The following is a 26,923-nucleotide window of genomic DNA, read 5'->3' as shown; positions in this document are numbered from 1 at the left end:
TTTTTTATTTAATAAGCTGGTTCATAAATTATCACACATAAAAGATTCTTTTCAGTAGTTACAAAGTGGATATCGATCTTAGCGCTTTAAAAAATAAAATCAATGAGATGGAAATTGCAGAAGATTGGAGGATTGTGGTGTTTGATGAATCCAACGTTCTCTCAGCGGACACGAGAGGACCGAAAGTTTAAGGAAAACAAAACATCCAACCCAGTCATGTTCCCAACATGGCCGTTGCCTAGCAGCAGACAAAACCAAGACATGCTGTTTGCATTTCTAAGCACATGCCAGATTCTTGTTCTATGTTCTCCAGTGTGTTCAAAACAGGGGAAAGGTAGGACAGAGAGGGCGAGTTTCAGGATACATTTCAACCAGAGAAAAAAACAAAAACAAAAAAATAGCACAGGCTACATGTGAGGCTCACAAAAACAAACTGAACTAAGGAAGTGGCATCTTCATGGCTCGACTTTGATTCCTCTTCTCTGGATTGAACCGGCTCAATTTTCACCCGGTTGCTCAATCAAATCCATATAACATCTTAAAACTTCTCTTCCTGACAAAACTTTTGATTCACAAACTTCCATGATGGATTTATTCCCAGAGTCCGTCTGAAGGATGGAGAGGAAACTCATCTGGCTAAAACTGGCCTAGCACTAGTTCATACTCAACGAGGCCGGAGTCTCTTCTCCCGTTGGCTTGCGAAATGTCTGGACGTCTTTCTGGGCAATACGGGAGCCTACTTGGACATTTGCTGCTGAATGTGCTGCAGAAACTCGTGGTAGGATGACGCAGACTCAGACCGATCCTCCACCAGGTGCTGGAACAAGGTGGCCTTCGCTGACGCGTCGTCTCTGTGAGACAAAAAATTAAAGATTGATTCACGCATATTCGTACATAAATACCAGAATTATTGGCAGGCATTTTCGCAATATTGTACAAAAAGGCTGAAAAGAAATATCTATCAAAATGTGGCAGTTTATCTGATTAATCATCAGGATAATTGCTGTATTATATTGATAATTAAGAGTAATTATTCAATTAATCGATCATGAAAGTAATTGTTGGATGCAGTACTACATTTAGTACAAAAAACAAAAAACAAAGTAACATATACCGGAATTATTGGCATTCTGAATATATATAATATAAAATATTAATGAATTATTTATCAATTCACCCTTTAAGCATTGGTCAGAGTGCTCTGAAACCTTTAATAGGTAATTATGACTTCCTACTTTGCTCTAGAATAGGTATGACATGAAACAGAGGCCCAATACCCAAATAATGATACGAAAAATGTAATCAAATCCACAGAGAAACGATTCCCCAAACACAAAACCAACGTTCATCCATGTGTGTTGAAGCTAAATCCTACAGAAAATCTCAGGGTAAAACAAATAGATATATTTTGTTTTTAAGTGTTAAATGAGAGTGCAAATACTTCTGATACATTCTGATTTCATGTAAATAATCCATATAATGGGACATTTTTTCTGTCTGTATGGACTGGGAAATATTTTCCCCCTAAATTTATGCTGCAGCAATAAAAATCCTTCCTGATTTGATCACACAGTTCGTAAATCTTCTCTACTTTACTTGCTGGTATCTAAAGTAAAAACATACTTTTGTTTCAAAAAGAAGATCTGAGGTGCTTTGAGGTGGGTTTTAATGGGCCTCCATCTGTTTTTGACATTCATTTTAGGGAAATGAATGTCAGCTCTGCTGTCATTTCACATTACCACACAGGCGGCCGTTGAAATACCACTCAGCCTATTCGTCCTGACATCAGTGGTGTAAATATGTGGTTGAGTAACAAAGCTGCACCGCAAGCAGCTAAGGAAATTGAAACAATGCGTTCCTAGTAGATGTCATTACCACGAGTCCCAACCAGTGACCTCACTGTGTTTTTACTCTGGAAATAGTCTCCAGTTGACCTCAGACCCGACTCTTCTACAAGAAACCGTCTCCACCCGGTTTCTGTTTGTCATTCTGTTCTTTCATCACAACAATAAAATGAGGCTGAGGCAGAACATTTCTAACCGAATACAATTACAGCAACTTTTACAACAAAGCTTCATTATCTACTGTTCATTTTTACTTTTGAGACAAAACCTGCAAAACCAGGTACTAAAAACATGTATGTATGACGGGTCCAGTTAATCTGTGACGCAATCTAGCTGTGGGCAAACAGATACACAGATGAACAAAGTTGTGCAATTTAATATTTCACAAGAACCAGTTCTAATTTCAGTTCCCACAGATTAGGAGTTATTAGTAGAGAGCCAAATTCACATGTTTTATAATTCACTTCATAGGATCCACACTAAACTGCTTCATGAAACATGAAGGCAAATTATCTTGAACTAATTACATTAGTAAAACATCCTCCTGTAATACTTCTGTTTCTGAAATGTTAATTTTATTTTAATTATGTTGTGTTTTGCAAATGAAATGTTTCCATATTCTCTGCTTTCAAATCCCAAAGTTCTTTATTTTACAGCGATTTTGTGCAACACACTAAACAAGATAGCATACAACTGGGGAGTGGATAAAGAGAGACGCAAGATTTTAATCCTTTTTCCAAATAAAAAATCTGAAAAGTGTGGCATGTATAATTTTTCATGATTCCTTTGATTCTGAAAGGTCCAACTGACTTCAGAAGTGAACTTATAAATAAATAAGCAAACTCTCGACTCAATCTGACGGCCCATTGGTCCTGCAGCAAAATATGGCTGCAACCAATGATTAATTTAGTAATCGATTAATCGATAATCTTGATGGTTTATTGCTTAATCAGAAATAAAAAAAGGCTTATCATACAGATTTCTTCTTCAACCACATAAGCCTTTTTTATACAATATTAGAAATACTTTAAAAACTGCAAACAAAGAAATAATTCAATTTCTTAAAAAAAACAACAACAAAAAAACGTCATTTCTTTAGTAAATCTGAAGTTAAAACTATTCCACTTAAAACATTTAAGTGTTTTTATCTTAAATGTAAAATGTATATATTGTTTGTATAATTTTGGTTTATCTGAATAGGTTTTTTCATCAAACAACTTTTGTTTTTGAGTCCGCATAGTCCAGCTAACGATTGATCAATCACCATATTAATTGACAATTATTTCAATAGTTGATTAATTATGATTAATCATTTCAGTCCTACAATGGAAGGTGGTTCTATACAGTGTGGGGGTCACACTTTTTAGAAACAAGATATTTTCCTTCTACTTTCCAAACATGCATTAATTTTTGTGCATAGTGGGATGAGGCTTGTGATTGTAGCAAAAACTTTAAGACATTTGAGAGGTATGAATACTTTTGCACTTTGGTCCAAAAAACAGTTTGAAATGGGAACAAAAAGAAGCCAAATAAAAACACATTTAATAGAAAAAGGTTTTTAATAAACACCCTCGTTAATTGGGGGCGGACTGTTCAGAAAGTAGCATCAGGTAGAGAGTGGGATGTGAGTCCGGTTCTGCTTACTTGATGATGTGGATCGGAGAGCTGAATGCTCTGTTGTCCTGCAGCCAGTCGAGAAACGCCCGGACTCTTTCTGACAGAGGAGTCTGCAGCTCTGGAATGTGACACTGAGCGTGACAGGGACAGAAAGGGGACAACCAAAACATCAGCCAACACTGTTCTTACTATGTTTCAGACAATGTGGATTCCCTCCGTCATCCAAGTTACACAATGGAGTCAACAGACACATTCCTGTGGATGGAAGTGCGGGTGCGTAGGTAGCACTGGGAGTAATCACTCCATTGTTACAGAAATAAAAAACGCAGCGCAAACAAGAGGCTGACATTTGTTGTTTATTCTGGGTGTTTCCATCACGCCCACCATGCAGTGACAGTTGAACTTTCTAGGCAGTTTTTAAAAAAAAATCTGAAAAGTTTCACCAGCAAATTTGTTTTGCTGTATGAGTTGTTTTATTTTACAAGGCAAACAGAAAAAAAGCAAATCAGTCATTTTAGAGAAATGATGAATTGCAGCAGTGAGCTGCAGAAAGAGTTCATGCGATGCTAAAATCCCGCAGTTTTTGTGTGTATTTTGCTTGTCCAGCTCATACTGACCATGTTGGGGGGAATTGAAGCGTAGCTGGAGCAGCCCAGAACATCACGGATAAACGTTTCATTGCAGCATTTGCTGATCCACAGATAAAACACCTGGAGAGACAGGAGGTCAAAAATCAGAACTAAACATAACTAATGTGGAGCTGCAATTAACAGTTATTTAAGTTATCGATTAATCTGATTTAAAAAACGGCACATTTTGCAGGCCTTATAAAATATGTGCGAGCGAGAAACGTGAAAATAAGAAAAACTTGAAAAGACAAAACTAGAGAATCTAACTAAATGTGAGGTGGTTGAAGATACAACTCAGAAGATGGATTTCCATTTGTTGTGCAGAGAAACAACCTTTACTTACGTTGCCACAGTCCATGAGAAACGCTCCATCTCTGCTGAGCCTCTCAGCAGAAAGATGCAGCAGGTGAGGCTGAGGAACTACAGTATCATTCAGATGGAGCGCCCCCTGCAGGACACAAAAAAGGTTTCACTCAATATAGCAGAATACAGAGGCCACAAGTCTACAATCATAATGACAAATGTATAAGATAGAGACAGACTTCTCTGACTGAAAACATGTATTTAACAGTTTGTCAACTTTCCACTTCTTGCATAGCAAACAAACTGAATCATGGGAATACAAATTTTTAAACGCGGCGATACGTGAATATGTTTTAGTTAATTAAACATCCCACCTGGTCAGACATGTTGTCCAGCCGGTACAGGTCAGGATGAAGCATCCGCATCAGCTGCGGCAGCGGCTGCGTCTTGAACTCACACATGGCGAAGATGCGCTCATCGAGCCGCGTGCTCGTTCCTGTCCGCAGCGCTTTCTGGAACAAACCGGACAATATCTTCAGCAATTAATTTCTCCGATGTTGGTAATGTTTAGGATTGATGGAAGGATGATTGGAGAGAGGAGTGGAAAGTCGTCTGGATGGATGAACAGATGTGTGAATTTAACAAATGGATGGATGGAAGGACTGATTGAATGATAGACAGATGGATCAATGGATGTATTGAAGGATATTGGATTGATAGAAGGGCATATTGAAGACGGAGATATTCAATGGATAAATTGAAAAAATTGATAGATTGATCAAGAACTGGACTGACTGATGAAGGGGTTTGTCTGGTTTAAGTGGTGGATCCACAGATTAAATATCTGTCATGATGGATTTATTGACAAAGGAGAAATAAAGATGTTTAATCAACATCTTGTTGAACATTTTAATTTTAGAACTAGAAAATTCCTGAAGAAATTTAACTGGGGCCTGCCAAAGTGTGCCCGTCGGTTTGGACCCAGCGTTCTGATGCTAAGAATTTGCATCAATGCTAAAGAAAGCTGCAATGTAATCAATAGAATCACAAGAATGTTAAGTAAGCTGGACATGCAACATTCAGTATGATAAAGTAAGTGTATTAGCTAAAATGAGCAAATATGCTAATGTAAGCATAAATACTTTCAGTAGCATGTGGGGTATCATTAGAATGTTTACTGTCATTTACTTACTCCATAAAGTATACTAAACATGGCTAATAAGTCTGAAAAATAGAAAATAGAATGAACTGCCTTGCTGTGCAAGGCAGTTCTTCTCGGATAAACAGATAATGCAGAGCCTCTGGCCTGTCCAGAGGGGCATTTTGAGGCTTTTATTTTGAAATTTGCAGTAAGCTTCATATTAAATGCCCACACTAATCCAATGTGTAAGAGTGCTTTGGATAAACCAGTCACATAAAGCCAAAAGAGCAATTACATGATGTAAAAATTCCCAAGGCTTTTATTTTGAAATTTTGTTAAGCTTCATTTGAAAGGGTCAAAGTCATCCCATGTGTAACAGTCATTGGATTAAATCAGTCATATAACGCTCAAAAAGCAATGACCTGATGTAAAAATTTTCAAGGGCTTTTATTTTGAAATTTTCAGTAAGCTTCATTTCAAAGGGCTAGACTCATCCCATGTGTAACAGTGACAGGGTTAAATGAGTTATATACAGCCCATAGCAGCAAGTTGTTCTAAAGGCCAGCTCAGTCCTCCTCTGTTTTAACTGAACTACTAGTTCGAACTACAGTGATGCGATTTGTAGTCACATGGTAAATAATCCTCTTTTCCAGCTGTGAGTGAGACATCCAGGGGGAGACAATTCTCTGTTTGAGCCAGCCAGTTTGACTAAAAAGCATTGTAAAAAACTGTTTCCCGTTGGGAACCGTAATACATATTCGAAAACCGTTTGAAGCATATGAGAGGGCTATTTGTCGCTCACATAGTCCCGCCATTCATATCTCTACCTCACTCACAGCAGCAATGAGATAAAAAATGTGTGCCAAGGTCTGAAATTTTCAGAAATACATGGAAGTGAATCAGTGAGATCTGTCTGCTACCCTGGCGCATGACTTTGCTCTGAAGCACCTGGAGAGAAAACTGTAAGCGCTAGATAATTTTGAAAACATTTGACCGGAGCAGGCACGCGATCAATGTCATGACCAAGTTTGATACCAATCATGCAATATTTGTGAGCGTGAGGGCGAAGTTAAAAATGATTTGGGGTCAAAATGTCGCTCTGACCTTCACCTCTGATTTTCCAAAAATCAAAAACTTTGGGTCGCTTAGAAAGAAGTTGTGGACAAACCATAATACATATTGACGTTGTCTTCACTTTAAAAGAGATCACGGACGATCTACAAAATGAAGTGTTTCTACATAAAGTTATGGACACAGAAAATGCTTTTACGCCGCCATGGTAACTCCAAAGCCTTTGATACCACTTTTGTGGGTGGGCTCGCACGAGCCGCATTAACGGTAACGGAAGAATAATAACAAATAATACGTATTAAAGAAACATTCTATTGGGTGTAGAACATATAGGTGCCTGCCATGATAATGATAGGCAGTGACTGACTGACTGATGAAGTCAGTCTGGTTTAAGTGGTGGATCTCCTTATGCATTGCTATGGGCAAATAAAGATGTTTACCATCTTGTTGAACAAATATAATGTGCTAACCATAGCAAAGGGAACAGACTTTTTGATCTTTTTTATGACAATGCCATAAGTTTCCAGGCGAGTGGAGGAACCAAATCTGTTTTAATATTTTCAAAATTCCCTTTTCTGTTTTTGTTTTCCTGAATTTCACTTTTTCTATTTTAACTATATTTATTAAAGCAAAAAGAATGTAATTATCATATGAATCAGGAGCCATAAAAAAAAATCCAGATTTACTGTTTAGGTTCTGCAGATATAACAGGGCTGAATAATTTTATAAAAAGTGTTTAAAAGCATTTCCCCATAATTGTTTTAAAGAACTCAAAAATTATCTGCAAACAAGTTTTTCACATTTTACAAAAGAAAAATCTATCTTTAAATAATGCTCTGGAGTTTAACTTATTTTAATAATTGATTAATCCATCAATTATTTTGATGATTAATTGAATAAAAATAATGACACATTTTGCAGATTTGTCATTTAACCATTTAAATCAGTTTTTATAAAGTATTAGAAATACATTAAAAGATGCAAATAAATAATTCAATTCATTTCTAAATATGAAAAACATTTTCCTTTGGTCAATTTGAACCAGTGGAAGGTAAAAACATATTTACAAAGTTGTTTTTCTTAAATGCAAAATGTAAATATTTTTTGCTTAAATGCTGCTCCAGTTATGTTTTTTTTTCGGCAAATTGCCTTTTCTGAGTCTGTATTTTCCAGTTAATCAATTGATTAGTAAATTTAGTGACGGTTACTTCAGTAATCAATTAATCACGATTAATCGGATTAATCGTTTCTGCTCTAACTCCCACCTGTTTGAGAAGAGCCAGGATGTAGAGGGGGAAAAGTCGCATGGCTGCAGGGAGGACGACCCCAGACTGCTGCAGGTTCGACACGCTGCTTTTGTAGGCGCTCGCAAAGTCCACGACGGCGTTCACCAGGGCATCACGAGCATCTGACAGGCTGGAAGATATCGATCGATCGATGGCTGGAACACACGGCAAAGATCAATTATAAAACTGGAGGGGAACTAACAACTGCACTAATGACTGATTACAGGGTTTGTAGAAAATTGCCACTGCAAAATTCGAGCAATTTCAAGGCAAGTTTTCACACTTTAGAGATAAAACATGCAATACAGATAATATAATTTATTACTATTATTAATAATGTCTTGTGATAGAATTCAAAATTCTACAACGGGACAATGTGAACTAAAATATAGCAAAGAAGTTTTTAACAAATTTAACAAAAAATATTCCACAATTTCAATGACTTTGTTCAACTTCTAAAAAAATAAGGCAATCTTTACTTCAGTTACACAGATGGAAAAGACATTGAGCCATTAGAAATAATAAATATTCACAAATAAAGTAAAAAATGTTCCTGCTACGTTTTCTGGCATTTAGCAATTAGAAATAATTTTAGTAACTTTAACTTACCCAAAGCAAGAGAAGTTTAGTCTGATTTAACTTCAGGTAGTGACAAAAAAATTAAAGGTGTCTTTTTGTTAGGTGTATAAAATTACCTGGTTTCAACTGCCAATAACGCTTTACAAATTTAAGTTTTAATCAAGTATTATACTGCACCTTATTATGTAAGTTTATGTAAGTTAAAGTGAAGTAAAGTTGTGAACTCACCCATGTTGGCTAGCAGACATGTGATAGCCTGAACGTCAGCTCCGGCGTAAACATCGCTCAGCTGACTGACCACCGGCAGACACAGAGTGTGGACTCTGATTCGCCTTTTCCCTATTAGAAACATTACTTTTATTTCAATTATTTGTTGTATAAGAGAATAATCTGTTTTTTTAGGTGCTGAATTTGGGCTTACCTTTACTGGACGTGTAGAGCAGAGCAGCCTGAAAACAGGCCAGCGATGAATCAGCAAGAGAGTCTTCGATGGACATCTGGACAGCGAAGGCAGAGTCTGGGTTCACATTAGCCAGGGACAGCAGGTCGGTGGAGCGCACAAAGAAGTTACCGTGGAACGTGTGGATGGATAAACCTGAAACCACATTATCCAGGTTTAAGAATGGCTTCAGAGGAACATCTGAAAATACAAAACGAGTGTCGAGTTTTGTTGAGGATACCTTTAGTGCATCGTATTCTCATGACGGCCTCGAAGCCGACCTTCCTGGTGAGGTAGCGATCAAGGTCCCTCTGAAACTTCTCCAGCTGCGCAGGGTTGTGGATGTAATGAAAGGAGGGATAGTAAAAGACGCTGCCAGCCGAGTACTTGGAGACACATGCTGAAAAAAATAATATATTCTTAAGCTTTGAATATAAAAAGGATTGATTTAAAAAAATAATAAAACTCAAAAACATTTGTCATGTCTGAGGAAATTTAAAGCAGACTTATGCAAAATTCACATTTTCTACTTTCATTTGAGTTTCTACTGCTGTAAATAAAAGAAAAGAAAACACTCAGCTGCTTATTTGGCAATAAGTTAATGGTTTTTGGTGTCTGGAAGATGAGCTGTTTCAAAAACCTCAGGAATGTAATGTGGCATACCAGCAACCCCAGCCTGTTACCTAGCAACCCCAACAGAATTCCACCCATCACCTAGCAACCCAAGTGGAGCTCCAGCATGTTGCACTGTACAATGGCTTTGGGATCAATAAAGAATTCCTGAATTTAAATTGATTTTGAATTTTTGAAAAAATGATCAAGAATAAAAATAATTTGGTTGCTCAGGTTGAATAGATCTGGAGGAACATTTGAATTTCTTTATAATTGGAAATCCAAAAGCTTTTATCCTATAGAAGAATGAGAACCCAGAAGTTTCAAACCTGTTCTTACCCAGTGATGAAAGGTCGGCGTACTGTGAGCTGAGCAGGAACAAATCCACTCCAATCTGCTGTCCTGAACAGTCCAGCGCAAGCTTCTTATAGAAATCTGTGGCAGGACCCAGGTGCTGTGCTCCCTGAAGAGTTATCGGTCAAATGTAAAACAAAAGGAGAGAACAATTTGAGAAAATTTCCAAAAAGTAGATAATTAATAATTAATTTAGTTTTTCCATTTTATTCCTTTTAGATACAGGAATTATAGACTATGTAGTTAAGGCTAGGCTAAATTAATCACAATAAATAACTGCATTTCTAATTTTGCTTAACAGAAACAAGCCAATTTTTAAAAAAATGCTTTTTGATCAAAAGCTTTGTCGCTAGAATGAGGTTTCACATTTTTTGCATCACATACCGGATGTTGCTGCAGCACAAACCACGAAGAGGACAAAGACAGGAAGCAGCTGATGCAGCATGATACAACAGCTTTTTTAGTGATTTATTCACAAGCTTTTAATTGCAACTCTTATTTAATGGAAACTGCTAAATTGTTGTTTGTTTGTTTTTTAGCATTAGCAGTATACTGACCTAGTTTTATACACATTTGTAATGGAAGGACAAATTTTGGACGTGAAAAATGTTTTCAGCCAAAACTGACAGGATCCAAACTCTATGGTGAAGTCTCCAGCCACACTTGAAGTGCTACCCAATAAAGAGCTTCATAAGTAGATTAACGCAGCCTTCATTAAGGTCATTCAGTTGCTTCTTAGCACTTCAAATCTTGTCAGAGTCTCCACCGCATCAGATCCTTTGATTCCAGAAACGTTTCCAAACTCTCCCATGATCAAAATCTATTAACCTTGGTGCTGGAACGCTGGTTTGGATCTTCTCTTGACTGCAGCTTCCCTGCTCCCAGAGTCGGAAGCTGAGTCTGGAACAGCGTAATGCGACCGCCGGTGGGCGACATGAGCTTGAAGGCGGCCTGTAAGGCGGGACCGAGGGCGCTGTGCGTCTCTCTGCTCTGGCTGAACATGGCCGGCAGCGACGTCAACAGCTCCTTCACCAGCTGAGAAAGGAAGATCAATTTTAACATCCTCACACTTGCTGTGAACATTAGTCAAAATATTCATATGTTTTATGCCACTGCTAGAAGGAAAAACGAAGACAAGTACCTCTTTACTCTCCTTTAGGTTCACCATCAGACTGTCATGTGACGGTATAAAAACATCTGCAAAAGCAGTTACAGTGACATTAAAAGCAAAGAGTTTTACTATTATTTCTCACAAAATAGCATCTGGAAATGTTATAGCTTCTCCTTAAATCAAATCTTGGATCTTACATTCCTCTTTGCAGGAGAAGTTGACTGGTAGTAATTTAGCTTTTATCTCGAGCTGCATGATACAATTTAAATTCCAGAAAAGGAGTCATTTTTCTTTCTGTCCATAAAAAAATGTCTAGATCTCTAAAATAAATTTAAATGTTTTAAACAGATGGAATAACAGAAAAAACATTAAGATTAATCATAAAAAAAATGGATGTAAAATGAGTGAAAATGATAAACAAGTCAGAAAAATGCAGACCAATCATCTTGTTAATAATTTTATAAAAGGGCAAAAAAAATAATTTCTGATCTACTGCAACATAGGATTTAAATATCTTTACATAAAAATACTTATAAAATCCTAGATTATTATTTTTTTAATCCTAGATTACTTTTTAAAAATCAGATTATTTTAATATGTGATGAATACACTTTGATCCAATTATTTAATTCAGAATTTTATAAAAGTATCGAAATATGTATACATTTATTTATAACCTGAATTGATATATAATTAAGTTAATTATTTTAATATACATCTAAAATATTTAATATATTTACAATTATAATTAAATTGTTACATACAAAAATAAGCATTTAATAGCTTATTTAGGTATTAAATTTGAAACTTTTGGTATTTTTATTAACTTAATTCACTAAATTCGATACACATTTTTCTCATCAAGTCAAACAAAATCATTACTAATCTTTTAGAAATAAACACAATTATTTGCAGAAACTACACAAAACCAACGAGTGGTTAAAACAGAGTTTCTCCTCGTTTTTTTTTTCTAATGGGAGTGAAGAGACGTACCGTCGATGTCTGACACCACCAGCATCTGTGGCTGAGACAGTCCCTCCTGGAGGTTGTAAAAATGGACGGTGTTGTCAAAGGTAAGGAAACCCACCTTGGTGCGCGCGTCTCCGGGCAACCTGAAACGCAAAACAGCATCTGTCAGTAATCGTTTAGGCGGGAAAATGTCAACAAAACAAATGTTCAGGGAAAAACCTCCAATATGAGCTTTCTATGGTAAAGGTGCATTCACATAAGCCATTTTTAATTCGCTTTAGTTGAACTCTGCTTTGTTTTTCCAGAAAGTCCAGTTTGTTGGGGAGGAGTGAATACATAATTAAACTCTGATGTGGGCCAAAAAACAAACTGTACTTTGGTCTCGGTTCAGTTGAAGTGAACTTGAATGCATATGTGGACGCCTAGCAGAATGGAAACCGCTTCAAAAGCAGAAAGTAGACTAAAGTGCAGGGAATTCTGGGTAAATAAAGCCAAAATAAAAGTGCTAGACAGTGCTAGCTGAAGAAATGGCTCGTTATCTTCAACTAAAGACAAAAGAGTACACTTTTGTGTACAAAAACATTTCTGTTTATGTTTTGTGAAAAAGGAAGTTGTGCACAGTGTCTTCTTCAGAGGTTTTTCTGTCGTTTCCTTCAGTGGTTCTTGGTGCAGCGCCACCACTGGCGAGGAAGGGAACAAGTTATGTTCATTTGACTCAGTGCAGTGTAAAAGCAAACTGCACCAGCTGAAAATGTAACAAATTTTGCTATTTTTTATCTCCAACTGAATAAGAATGTACCGGACTATGAAGTGGGAAAACACTCCAATGTAATGTTTTTTAAAAGACCTCAAAAATAACCTGAGTCAAGGCCAAACTATGATTTCATTTAGTTGTCCAAACTCACTTGTCCAGGTTCTCCAGAAGTGATTCACAGAAGTACTTCAGGTATCCTGCCTCCAAGGCATTGTGAGACACGTCGAGCACAAACAGGTAGACCGCCGGCTGCGGGGGTCGCAGCTGACACCAGGGACAAAGACAGAAAGTAAGGCGTCGCATCAAATGCTTAGGTCCTTCTGTGATTCTGTGTTTTCAAAGTTATTTAAAGAAAAATACAACACCTCCCTCTAGTGGACAGGCAACCACATTGAAACAACAGGAAGTTGTGTAAAATTTTACCATATAGTCTGAAGAAGCGATGAACTCCACCGTTGAGTTTTGGACCTCTGGCCTCTTGTGTGGCTCTCCATATGACCTCGTTACCGGGTTGTACATAAACTCATCTGGAACTAAACAAAACATAAAAAAAAGAAAAGTCTTAGATTTTAATCAAATTATATAAAAGGATGAAGAAATCAGTACCTAAAAGTTTCCTACCATCATTGACTCGATAACAGAGGTTACACTTCCACCTGCGCTGGTCCAGGAAGGTGACGAACGGGTTGATGTACGTCCGACATGAGCGACACCGCACTATCGTGTTGGATGTGATCACTGGTAGCTGCTGCAGAGAGAGGAGCAAGGAAAGAGTTAAACTCACCCTTCTGCTCAAGGTCTGGCCTCTCAACTTGTTTTCTCCATTTTGACTCTTTTAGAAAAACAGTCCTTGTTTTCTGCATGAGCAGACGACCAAGACAGGCTTTTATTTTCACGTTCAATGGAACGTGGATGAATGCATACTTGAAAGGTTCTTTGACCCATTTATTTGTTTCAGGCAAAAGAAAAATTTTCCAAATCAGTTTCTTTCACTATAAATCTTTAACAAAAACTGCAGGTGTGTGTCTGTGTCTGGTGAATTTTTGATTACAATGTGTTCATTTTTCATTCAGTGTGTGTAGAAAATCCAGGAAGAGGAGCAATACTTCATAATAAAATAAAAAGTACATTTTCTCAAAAAAGTTACTCAAGTAAACGTAACTGAGTAAATGTAACTAATTACTTCCCAGCTCTGAGTAACAGCGGCTACCTGTAAATCTCTGAAGGGGTGAAGGAGGAGGCCCAGAGGGAGGCGGGCCTTGTTGAGTAGCGCCTGGGTTTGAGGGATGCTCGTCAAGGTGCATCTGAATGTTCTGGACAGCAAAGGAACAGACAATTAGGATAATAAGAAGAAAAATGTTGAACAACAAAGGCGTGTGACCGACTTACTGTGGGCTGCAGTTGACCTTCTTCAGATCAGGGCTGAGGTTCGGCTCAGGAGCCTCCAAGGGCCTGGAAGGGAGCAGGTTCCTCTCCTGCAGCAGGTTGACCGGCCTGAGGGCCTCCGTCTCCAGCTCTGGGACGCCGCTCAACCCGCCCAGAGCTGCAGAGAGCTGGGACAGGTTGGGGAAAGGCTGCAGAAGAAGAAATGATTAGAAAAAAAAAATAAAAGAAATTCTTTCTGCACAGCAGTTCTGTTCTGTTACCTGGGAGTACTGCTGGTAACCCGGCTGACTGTACACGCTGTGGGACGGGGAAGCATCAGGGTGGGAGGCTGGTCCGTGCTGATAGGCCGGCTGCACGCCGTGGTAACCATAGCTACCAAAGGGCGGAGCCTGATTGGTCATGTTGTTGGAGGGCGGCATGGAATCTGTGCAAAAGACATTTCAGCATCGATATCATCATTAAAACAGGAACTTTTCAGTGTTTTGGGATTTTACTTTAACTATGCCACTTTAGGCAGGTGGGATGTTTAATTTAATTTAAAAAGTGTACGGTGTAAATCATTCAATCTGCTCGTTCACAACTACTTAACATCAGGGCTGTTGTAAGCAATTATATTATTAATCACATAATCTGTCAATTATTCGATAAAGTAATCAAATAAAATAAAATATTGACGACAACTGTCATTACAGCAGTATTCACTCAAGTCAAGTTCATTTTTATAGTGTATTTCAGCAAAGAGGAAATTCAAAGTGCATCATAAAACAACACAAAGTCATCAATTATGAATCAAGCAGTAAATATTACATTTTGTCAATTGTTAAAACATGTTGATCAATGTTTAACTTACTATTAATCAAAGGCAGCTCTAAACAGGTTAGAAACTCAGCATTTCAGCTGTTTTGTAGTTTTCTGTAAGTTTATCCCAATATCAGTTTGTTTAATATCACTAATAAATATTGGACTAAATTTTCATATCTGTGCATCCCTAGTAAGCTTAGAAAGGAAGCTTACTGTAGTCAACCTGTAGTCAACATGGACAAAAATTATACAAAAATCTGAAATTCTATTTAATAATAATAATAAATTGTGTATTCTCCAGTTTTCAGTTTACATATTCATCTCGTTCATATTTCGCTAATGTTGGGGGAAAAAAACACACGATCTCTTATTTGCGACGTTTCCATTAAACAAGAAATTATCTTTGTTCACACAGTAAATCATTAGAAAACACGCTGCACCATCATTATCTTACAACTTCCTGTTATCTTCTTGCTGGTTGTTGATTATGTGACTCGTTTGATGCAAAAAAAATGTTTCCATTTCAGTTTTGTGAAATAATAAAATAATTTTAATGCAGCTGAAAAACCACTTCACTCTAGCACAAAAACATGTTTTTTTTCCACATTGGTGTGTTTCGATTGAGCAAACTTATTTTCACAATTCCAATTTGTGTAATTTTAAAGTCAAAGGAAATGCAGTTTGTGGTGATGATGTACCTGGATAGCTGCCGCCTTCGAGGGAATCATAGTTGTTGGGAACTGGAGAGGCGCTGCCAGTACTGGAGGAGGAAGTGTCGCCGCCTGAAAGAGGCAAAAAAAACAGGCAGGAAGGATTTAAACATTTATATAAATATTACCCAGGAGGGACCAAGAATGCTGGAGTAAAAGAGAACAGAGAAACAACAAACACGGTTAAAGTAAGACATTAAATCCATGTTGAGGGAACATTAAAGAAGAGGTTCAAGAGTCAGTAGTAAATGGAGGCAAATAAAAATCAGTCAATGGGAAGCAAAAGTACAAAATCAAAGTGTGGATTTTTGTTTGGTGAATGCAATACTTTAACTCCCCCAGGCCTCTGAGAAACAGGGTGAGAAGAGCCAGAGGAGCAGCTTGAAGCAAACATGAAAGCCTGTCTTTAAGTCCTGAAGAAGTCGTTGTGCTGATGTTGCTTCGTGGGAAGCAGAGGCTTCAGAGGATTGGAAAAATGTAAAGTAGAGAGAGACGGAAACAGAGGTTTTACCAGCACCAGAACCTTCTGAGCCGAACTGTACCACACTCAGAAACGCAAGTTAATCCCTTTAAGGTGCTAAAAAAAGGCTAAAACATACAGAACTGAAAAACAACCTATACAACATTCAGGTTTTTTTTTAGTGACACACCACTTTTTATGGTTTAATCTCCTTAAAAAAACAGAAAAATAATAATCCGCAGCGAGTTTGACTCATCATAGACAAACTCTGCCTAGTGAACGCAGACGAGAGTTTCTGATTGGCTTATATAAAAAACACAATCAGATGCCAATTTTTGACAGAAGAATGAAAATCAAACTTGACTTGCATTGTTATTTTATAGAAAAGCTTTACACTGATTATTTAAATGCAGAAGAGTCAGACATGGACAATAAAGTTCTTAATCCAATCAAATTTTAGTTATGAGCCTTATTATAATTTTTAATCAAGTTAATTGAAGGGTTTGTAAGTAATTATTTGCATTTTAATTGAAAAGCCTACAGTAAACATTTTTAATTAAACATTTTTGTTGGACAAAATTATTGAACAAATAAGACATATGAGCTCAACAAATATGTTTATTGTTTTTAATCTGTTATTCAAGCTATTCAGCCATTGGATTGGTGCAAAGTGCCGTTATGTGCATTGAGCTGTTTGCGGATGTCACTTGTGCTTCAGTCCTCTGCCTACAGATATGCAAGCTTCACATTAGGGCAAAATGTGAAACTTTGTCTCTAAAAATAATATGTTGCTTCAGATAAACAAAAACACAGTTTTACAGTGTGCAAAATATATTATTAAATTAACAAATCTGCTCCTGGTGGCACTGGTCAAACACTTATAGTAAAATGTTCATGATTTAAAGAATTCACGATGTAGAGAAAGCAAGAGTATATGTCTTTTCATGATTTAATATTGTTCAGCATGCTAAATATTAAAAAGTTTAATATTTTGCCAAAAGTAAAACAGACTGAGTTTACCTTGTTTACCAAGAATTAAATCTGTAAATTCTCTTTCTTTTTGTCCTCCACTTTAATATTTATAGAGGACAAAATGCTCAAATATAATTTTATTGAGTGCAAACAGAGTACACACGTTCCCCCAACGCATGTCCAACTCTGGGCAGGATTTTCATAAGGATTAGGTGCACAGAATATTTGAATGAAGCCATTAATCCATGAGGGTCAAAGGGAGAGATCAGCAGCAAACCAACACACAGCAGGCCTGATGCTGGGAGCTCATTGGACAGAACCGGATCCAATTATCTAGCAGTAAATCTGAGCAGCAGACGCCGGGATTATGAGCTCTGGGAGAGACGGACAGCTAAGCATTCTCAGAGACACTTGTTACACCTCTTCCTACAACGCTCAGCTCCGTGGCAAATCTCTTCTGATGTAGCAAGACTTTAGATCAACCTGGTTCCATCACAGATTATTCATGATAAAAACACTTTTCAAAGTGTTTGATGTGCTTCTAAAAGTCACACTAATCTTATTATCTACAGTTAGTGCTGAGAAGAAAAGGAAGATTCACAGAATCTGAAATGCAGGAAGCAACATGTGCTAAAGCAGTACAGACTAATAAAAGAAAATTTATAGATATTTTTCAAAGTATACAGATTTTGCAAAGAAAAAACACTGGGTTTGGTTTTTAACATGTAAATATGGAAAAAAAAAAGAAGTTAAAACAAGGAAATCCACAGTAGTTTCTTTACATTACAAACTCAAACTACAATGTATTTTGGTAAGATTTTTTGCAGTAGGTCAAAAGGAAATAATGCAATATTGTAAAGAGGGAGGTTAGGAATAGAGGTTTCATAGAGGGAGGTTTCAGTTGTTTTTCTGAAAAGTATTAAGCACATCTGGATCCAGTCCACTAACTGACAAGTTTAGGTTTTTTAGGATGTTTCAGCAGCTTTACAAACAAAGCTGTTGTAGAGAATTTGTTTTACTTAAGTCGTTATTTTAGGACATAAAGGCAATTATTATTTTATTTTATTTTTTACCTTGGCCTCTAAGAGTCAATGTTCGAATAACTTTAGAGAAGTTAATTTTCTAACCAAAGGTTCATAGAAATATTTATGAATGGATTTTATTTTATTTTACAAACACAAACTATTTTAGCAAACAAAACAACAAGAATATATGATCATTTTTATATATTTCGTATCAACTTTGTTCAAAACAAGTTGTCTAAACTTCCTCAAAATAAAAACTAAAATTATTCTCTCTATAATTTAGCACAAAACAACAATTTCAATATTTTCTGCTGAGAGCTGTTTTAAAATAAAGATATTATAATTGTGCAAACATATGGCAGAATATTTTACAATCTGTTTAGCTTAATTTAGAGATAAAACAATGTTTTGCACAAAGACACAAAGCGTGTTCCACCGAGAGGATCTGAGGAAATCATACGGGACAAACAGAAAGCTAAAACAAGCTCTGCTTTTTATTAAGGGACATGCTAATGCCTGCTACCCAAACTCTCCTGTGAGGAACAAGACAGTCAGTAAACAAGCTGAGAGAGAGGCTATATTTAAACACATGTTAACCTCTGGCTGATAAAACTCCAAAGGATTCGCTACAGGCAGAACACCAGGAAGACAGACTAACGGCACCATTTACATCCCTAGCATGCACAAATTCAGAAATACAACATTATTTCTTAAATGTAATAGGTTGGTGCTGATTTTAGGACTTGCAATCTAGCGGATTTCAGATTAAATATTATATAAAAGTAAGAGATTCCCAAATCAAATATTGAAAAAATCATTAATAGTCTAGGTCAACTCAAGCACAAGAATAAAAATCTAACACTTTTAAAAAAGAAAAACATATTTTTTTGTATAACTCAGTTCTGGATAACAATGCAAATACACAACATTATGGAAATTACATAAAACCTATCGACTTACTTCTACCATAAGTTAAATGTTTGCATTTCAAATCCGAATATATAAATGACATTTGAGCATAAATGGAAAACATTAAAATGAAGGATTGCTGTAGCAGCAGCGGAATTTAAACCGCGTTTCCAGTCGACCATAAATGATGCAAAACACTTAGTTCAGAGGTCAACTGCTGCCTATAAGCTGTAAACATTCTGCAAAAACATAATGCAAAATGATGCAGCTCCAGCCTAAAGCTCACTGAAAACACTGATAGACTAAATAATTAGTTTTCCAGTGTGTCTTAGGGACGCACTAAGAAAAAAACAACAATTAAAGAACAAAGAAAAAGTTGCACCTATTTTGTCTAGCACTCCAACTAACAATTATTTTAGTCTTTGTTTTTCACCTAATGACTTAAACCTTTTATACAATATTAGAAATAAATAAAAGATGTAAATAAATAATTCAATTCATTTGTAAATAAGAAAACAAATATTTTCTTGCCTAACATGCAATTGCATTATCATTCCTTTGTGTTTGAGCATTTGTTTGATATTTTGATACATGTGAAAATATCAAACATTTTTGCTCGAAGATCAACACTGTGTGGAAAAATGTGCTTATTAGAAGATTTTTTTCCCCCTAGAATTTAAATCAGGTTATACTAAAGCTAAAACTATCACTTCAGAAGATCTGGGCTAAACATATTTACAGAATTCTTTTCTATAACTTAAATGCAAAATGTAGATATTTTTTCACAATTTTGGCTTAATTTCTGTTCTGAGAGTGTTGTTCTTTCAGCAAAAAACCTTTTTAAAGTCTGTACTCCACTTAACAATGGATTACTAAATTAGTTGACAATTATTACAATAAATGATTCATTATGATTGATTGTTTTGATCCAACCTAAATCTGATGGTACTGGAGGAAAAAAATGTACAGATTTAAATTTTTTTGTGATCTTTCTAAAAGGAAAAACAAGACAAACAACAGAAAGGTTATATTTCAAGGAATAAATTTGCATAAAGTATGAGAACTGTTGATTTAGATGAAGAAGGAGGGTTCTGATTAGTCAGTAAATTAATTAAAGAGGATTTGCTTGAATAAGATAACTTACTCAACAGGAACAGAACCGTGAACAGGACAGGACATTTCAGGGAATGGTGATGCTTAAAGGAGCTGCATGAGCTGATGGGGATGAAAAAAGCAGAAACAGGCAGGAGAGGGGTGAAGATTGGAGGTAAAAGCTAAAGCAGACCTGCTTCCTCATCCTCATCCTCCTCCTCATCATCATCATCAGTGCTGGATGACGAGGGGGCTGCAGCTGCGCCTGAGGTGGTGGCAGAGGCTGAGCTAGCTCCACTATTAGCAACATATCCGTACCGCAGGCCTGTTGGAAGGGGGATCGGGAGAGGATCATCAGAAAACTATCAGGACTGATCGACCAACAGCAGAGGGGCTCGGAGTGTGTGTGTGTGTGTAATGTTTAGAAAAACAATCTGCATTTCCCCTCAGTCTGTTTTCCATCAGTATGGAACAAAACTGATTTTACCTTTAGAAGAATTAAATCCCCAAACCATTCATTGTTGGTCTTTTTTCCTAAATAATATTATCTAAGAACTTCTAAAACAAATTGTAGTCAATCTTTTTTGCTTATACATCTAGGGCTGGACAATATAGGGCTGAAAATCTTAACATGGTAAAAGCGTTTCACATCAGTTGATATTCATAATTATTGATAAGTTTATTTGTTTTAAATATCTGAAATAATTTTAAACTTCTGGTCTGAGTTTTTCTGTTTTATCCACAGTTTTCACTCCATGGTGTTGTTTTTATATTTTTAAGCTGTAATAAGGGACAGTGAAATATTCAACTGCTGCTGCAGCAGTTAATCTACAGGTTATTGCTAGGTGACCAGAGCGTGAGTTGCTAGGTAACCAAAGAATTAGTAAATCTGTTGAATCCACTGATTTTTTTTCCTTTTGCTTCACATCCCTCAGAATGCTGTCCTGTTAGGGATCAGAGTTCAGTGAATAGTCTATGGATTGAATATTCTATCTGATGTATTATCTATTGATAATGATCACGTGTCTATTGGAATATATATCATTATTGATTTATTGTCCAGCCCAACAAAACCAGAGTTAACAGAACGGCAAAATGACAATTAAAAGAATGAGGTCCTCCCCAATTATGAGGCAAAATACAATTCAAATATCACAGATGAAAAACATTTATTAGTTTTCTTTACATAACACAAGCAAGAGGAAAACTTAAACAGGTGGCTCCCATGTATTCCTTACCCTTTTATCCAATTTTCTTTTCTAAGGCTGATAGTTTGAATCAGAAGAAAACAATAATCTAAAACAGACAAATAATGTGGAACCAAGCTAACATTAAGGATAAAGAACGGCCCAGACATCAGTGTTGGGGAAAAAAAACATATGAAGCTGACAGGAAACCTGCCAAATCAAATGAAGAGTGGCCAAATATGCAGTCAAACGTATATCAAATATTAAAAACCAGAACTCAATTTGATATCCAAGTACATGATTGAACACAAACTGTATTACTGAAACAAACCCTCTTTCTAAAGTCTGAGGCTGTGCAGGTGGGGTTTCAGAAACTAAAAAAGAAAATACAAGTGCAACTGGTTCAGGTTTTCTGTTGTACTACTGATAGTATCAGCAGAGAAAATCAGGTATCAGACATAAATAAACTACCATCACATTTCTGACCCTAAAGATTTGCATCAAAGCTCAGACACCTGCACATCTGAAAGCATTTGGTGTGCACAGCAGACTACATGTGTGCTGAACTGAAAGTGCAGCTATGATCATCTAAACCTTTCACACCTTTCCACGTTGGCTTAACACAAGTTTCAATGTCAGAGCTGAGCTAAAACAAACAAAACAAAAACACCAATTTCTGAGACTTTCAAATAAAGTCTCTGATTTTTTTTTATACCAGATCAGAAAATCTTGATTTTTAAATCTTCAAAACACCAAAAATCTGATTAATTGATTTATTGCTCAGGTCTACCAGAAGATAGAAAGAAATGACACGATGTGTAATCCTGTCTGTAAGCAAAAGATCTTCAAACACAAACAGGCATCTTGTTTGTGTAGTTCCGTCTTTGCAGTTTTGTAAATAAACAGGCAGATGTCTCCCGTTTTTCAATATAAAACAGAAAAAGAAGCATTTATTTACCTTGGTGGTGGCTTGGGGAGGAATGGACTGAAGCGGAGGGGGTTCCTGAGGGCAGGCGGTCTCCGTCCGCACCTCCGCTGCTTTGTGTCATCCCGCTGTAGGAGTTGTAGTTGTGAGGGGCCTGATGGCTTTGGTCATAGTGTTGGTGGATGTTGTTTTGGACTGAAGCTTATCACAGAAAAACGAAAAATATGGTTATAGGATGACTAATTTAAGACAGAACCATTAAAGTTTGGAAACTAGAATTAGATAAGAGTCAGAAATTGGCAAGACACCATCTGTCAATTAATTGAGTGAGTTTGGCAACAACTGACCAATCAGCGGTCACAATTTAATCGAAAGTGAAATGCCCTTAACCTGGAGGAACTGAACCCGCTTTACCTGCACCAAATTTGTTGCGATCAAAGAAATTTTTTGGAAAAAATTAAATTCATCTGAAAAATGGTTAATGTTCACATACAATTAGAGATCATAAGAAAAGCCAAAAACTTTAGCATTGTGCCATGTTATTTAATAAACAAAAAATAAATATTAAAGGTCAGTATGTAACCTTCATAAAAATATGTTTTTTTCCACATTGCCATGGCGTCATCTCAACTGGCGAAGAAGAACAACAACCCACATGATGAAACCTTCTCTCTGGCATACCTGTGCTTCCTTTGCCATTCACTGTCGCTGCCGTTTGATGCCCCGTGCCGTACTCTGGCTGCACCGTCGTCGAGGCTGGAGGTAGAGCGCTGAACTGATACAAGGGCGCGCCCATCTGGGTGGACATGACTCCAGGTGTGGAGGTCTTGGAGGAAGTGTGGGGGACATACTGGCTGCTCGCTGGGCCAGATGGGAATGAAACATCTGGGTAGACGGGAATGCCAGCTGGCGATGAAACCAAACTAGGATGATGCTGCTGCAGCTGATGATGATGATGATGATGGTGGGGCTGTGCTGGAGACGCTCTGTATGATTGTTGACCATAGTAGGGCCCTGAAGTGGTGTAGAGTGTTTGCTGCTGCTGCTGGAACGCCTGTTGGTTGAACTGGGCATTTGAAGGTGGAGGTGCTAAAGATGGGAGGGTGGCGTACGGCTGAGAGGGAGGTGGAGCAGAGTATGGAGACGGTGCTACTTGATGCTGAGGGAGTTGTGTTTGTTGCTGCTGCTGTTGGTGGTTGTTTTGGTAGTAGTTCTGACTGTGGGCACTGCTTGTGATTGATGCTTTGCTGGGAGCTGAAGTGGCATGGCTGGGGATGGAGGGACAGCTCTGCTGTGGAGGCGGGACGCCATAGTAACCTGCAGGAGGGTACATGGATGGGTGGGTTGGTAGTGGACCTGCAGAGAAAGAGAACAGATGTCAAAAAAGGCGGTCTACCTTTCAGGCCTGAAATCTGAATGAGGATTCAGAGTCACATAAAGACAGTTACAAAGTCAGCCTTGTATCGCCTGAAGAACATTTCTAGGATTAAATGACTAATGACTCAGCAGAATCTAGAGAAACTCCTCCATCCATTTGTATTTAGTTGCATTGACTGCTGTCTGCATTCTCACTAAAACCAGGAGGATATAGCAGTTCTAAAGTCCTTACACTGGCTCCTTGTAGCTCAGAGAACAGACTTTAAAATACTGTTCTTAGTTTATAAATCACTGAACGGTTTAGCTCCACAGTACATTAAAAACTATTGCATCAGCCTTTCAGACCACCGAGGTCTACTTTGCATCCCCCAGAACCAGAATTAAACATGAAAAAGCAGCATTCAGCTTCAATGCACTTCTCAACTTCCGTAAAACTGCAAAACTGCTGAAACATTGAGGTTCTGTAAATAAATATTAAAAATCCACCTGTTTGGCGTTGCTTTTAATTTATAGTAAGTAGAACATTGAGCAGCATATTTTATGTGTAGTTTGATTATGGCATTTGACAAAATGTAATGTTTAGTGCTTATTTTATAATTAATGACTATATGGTGTTTTTATGATGTAAAGCACTTTGTTACTGAAATGTGTTATACAACTTGCTTAAGATGTTGTTGTGTATAAAAACAGACTAAAAACTCCCATAATTACATAAAAAATTCAAGCAAACATTTAATTTGTCAATCAAATTGAAATTTCAAGTGCAGCACTAGCCATATTCAGCTTCTTCCTGTTGCCATGAGTTTCCAAATTTTATTTAGTTTTCATATTATTTTTTATATTGTCCTAATGAGAATATAATGTACTGGAGCATATAAGTTTATTCTTTCTGTTCCTTTTCATTCATTATTTATTTGGTTGTTACATGAACAACTTATATTTATTATTGAATGAATGGAATACAAAAATAAAATAAAGACAAATGAGAAAATCTGTGTTTTTATTTTATTATTTTTATATTATTAGGGGTTTTAATATTTTAAAGCATTGAGCATCAGGCCTCTTTTAATCATGTTATGTTTATGTTTTTGTGTTATGGCAAGTTTTGAGTTTGGCAGGAAAACTGATTCATCTCACTGTTACCAAAACTACCTAATGGCATCAATAAATTTGATTGATTAATTTGAAATAAAGTTATTTAAAAATCAACTTCTGGGATAAGACCTACTTCTATAAAACTACACTATTTTTAGTTTCTAAACAGGAATAATGTGTTTTCACAGCAGAATAAAGACTGGACAGATTATACAGCATCAGGTTACCAGCAGAGCAACTACCACAAACAGAGAGGAAGAAAGCTGAAATTGATGGTTTATTTCTGAATATCCCTGAGGAAAGCCCCGAATCCCACAAGAGATGTTAGTAGCCTTTCGCAGGTTCTCAAGTGAGAGTACACTCACATCCCTCAGCGTTGAATCATCATGGTACCTTAGCTAGACTACAGCAGACAGGAAAGCACACCAACTGACATCCCAAGTGAACAAACATAAAATAAAATCACCTGGACTCAGGTTGCAGCATTTGGAAGCGCCTCAAGAAACAACCAGACTTCACACATCAGTACCACCAGGTAGATCTTACGAAGCCTGCTGCACACCAACAAATCTGATCTACACTAAATTCAATTATACTTAAAACTGCAACTGTAATTTACAGTAATTACAGCACTCTGCATTTATACTTCATGTGTATAGCCGTGATTTATACTCTAATTTCAAATCCCATCTATATTTAGTGTTAACAACAAGCTAATGTAAAACTATAAAACTTGTTCAATCATATACAGAAATGTACGTTGTTACGCAGTCGTTTATAAACAGACATATTTATGAATAATATCGCTGTTTCTCTTAAACAGATCTTTCACCATCTGTCACCGTTTTATCTTACATAAGGCCCTCTAAGATTTAATATTTATCTATTTTCTGGTCCTTAATACTTTGTTATTTGTAGAACTTCAAACCTAATGACACTGCATAGTCTTGTGGGTAGCAGAGTTTATTCTTTTATCAAAAAAAATAATACAAAAATCAATTGAATTCAAAAGTATCAAACTTTCTTTATCTTTCATATTTGGAATAAAAGATGAAGCCATAAAGTACATACAATCCTAGGGATTAGGTAGGAAAACTTTAAATGACAGTAATCTGTAAACACTGCACAGCGACTAATCTGTAAAATTAGTTAAAGTTTTTCCTCATTTTCATATTTCTGCTAAACATTTATACATTTTCAGCATATTCAACAGTCAGGGCTTGTCGCATTTTAAATACGCGTTCATCAGACAACATAAAAATAAATGTAAAAGCCAGTCGTACCTGCAATTTGAAATTAATAGTTGTTTCCGGGACTTTTGCTATTAAGAGTGAAATGATTGCGCACAATCTGTCTCACTTGCTAACACTTGGCTAACTTCAACCCCGTTATCTCCATTGGACTGCATTAGCTTCGAGCTAGCAGGTCTTAGCACTTAGCTTTACCGCGAGATTGAATCATCACTTCTCACAAATAATAAAAAAGGATTTCCTCTTCTAAATCAAATTAAATCCATTCAAAGTAACAGTGGCGAAATAAAAACCAAAACAAAGAAACAGAAGGCAGAGTACAAAAACCAAGCTTCCACGGCGTTAACATGCTAACACCAGCAGGCTGACTAATCGCATCCTCCCGGCCTTTTACCGTTCTGACAGGGGGGCGCAGCTCCACCGTTCGGCGTTGGGTTCTGGTTATATCCCGCAGAACTGTCGAGGTTTGTGAACCCCGACGCAGACATCGCGCGGTCCTCCCGTTCTCACGTCCGGAAACACAAGGGTAAGTGAACACACATGAGCGTACGTGTCCCGAAGTCTGGGTATTCCCTACCCGCGACAGAAGCGGCAGCCGCTGATGGTCGTTGAAGACCCGGGCAGCAAAGTCAGGGAGGTCCGCTCAACTAGTAAGGATCCTTCGGAGCTTATCTGACACCTGCTAGCGTTCATGTCACTCCCTCTGCTGGAGTTGCTATGCAAGTGTTTATTTTTTCACATAACAGGTTGGGGTCACTGATCATGTTTAATAAAACATTTAAACATAGTAGCGTTAAAATATTCACGAAATTAAACCATGTTAGCAACTTTACTCCATGTACACTATCCAAATAATTTTTAACTTCCATTTGCTTAACAAATACTTTCATAAGTCTTGATATGCAAATTAATTTCCAGGAAAAAAAGGAGTTTAAAATAGCCAGCTGGAGGACCTCTCAGCATAAGATCCAAACAAATGCTTTGGGGGTTTTGCTTTATGCCTGGGCCACAGTTATTCTGTCATT

The 26,923-nt window shown here is 37.0% G+C and overlaps 1 protein-coding gene across 4 annotated transcripts; it reads right to left on the bottom strand.

The window, feature by feature from the left end:
* Window positions 1-26,600, bottom strand: sec24b (SEC24 homolog B, COPII coat complex component). 4 transcript variants are annotated; one of them, XM_044127121.1, is made up of 24 exons: window positions 26,293-26,600; window positions 22,858-23,532; window positions 22,210-22,377; window positions 20,258-20,389; window positions 15,595-15,678; window positions 14,356-14,519; window positions 14,099-14,283; window positions 13,920-14,022; window positions 13,331-13,457; window positions 13,133-13,242; window positions 12,861-12,973; window positions 11,980-12,098; window positions 11,017-11,072; window positions 10,704-10,910; window positions 9,861-9,984; window positions 9,151-9,309; window positions 8,892-9,065; window positions 8,699-8,809; window positions 7,871-8,046; window positions 4,768-4,905; window positions 4,434-4,538; window positions 4,079-4,171; window positions 3,489-3,592; window positions 1-851 (listed from the first exon to the last, which is right to left on the bottom strand). In XM_044127121.1, the coding sequence occupies exons 1-24, from the start codon at window positions 26,384-26,386 to the stop codon at window positions 737-739; spliced, it is 3,636 nt and encodes a 1,211-aa protein (XP_043983056.1). In that variant the 5' UTR covers window positions 26,387-26,600; the 3' UTR covers window positions 1-736. The 4 variants fall into 4 exon arrangements, with proteins under 4 accessions (XP_043983056.1, XP_043983057.1, XP_043983058.1 ...); XM_044127122.1 differs by having other exon boundaries at window positions 13,331-13,454; window positions 26,293-26,582; XM_044127123.1 differs by lacking the exon at window positions 26,293-26,600 and adding an exon at window positions 25,932-26,258.
* Between the last annotated feature and the right edge of the window lie 323 nt (window positions 26,601-26,923).

This window comes from Gambusia affinis, linkage group LG09 (genome assembly GCF_019740435.1).
Source record: "Gambusia affinis linkage group LG09, SWU_Gaff_1.0, whole genome shotgun sequence".
NCBI classification, from domain to species: domain Eukaryota; kingdom Metazoa; phylum Chordata; class Actinopteri; order Cyprinodontiformes; family Poeciliidae; genus Gambusia; species Gambusia affinis.
Note: the sequence above shows the minus strand (reverse complement) of the source record. Positions and strands in the feature narration are given on the sequence as shown.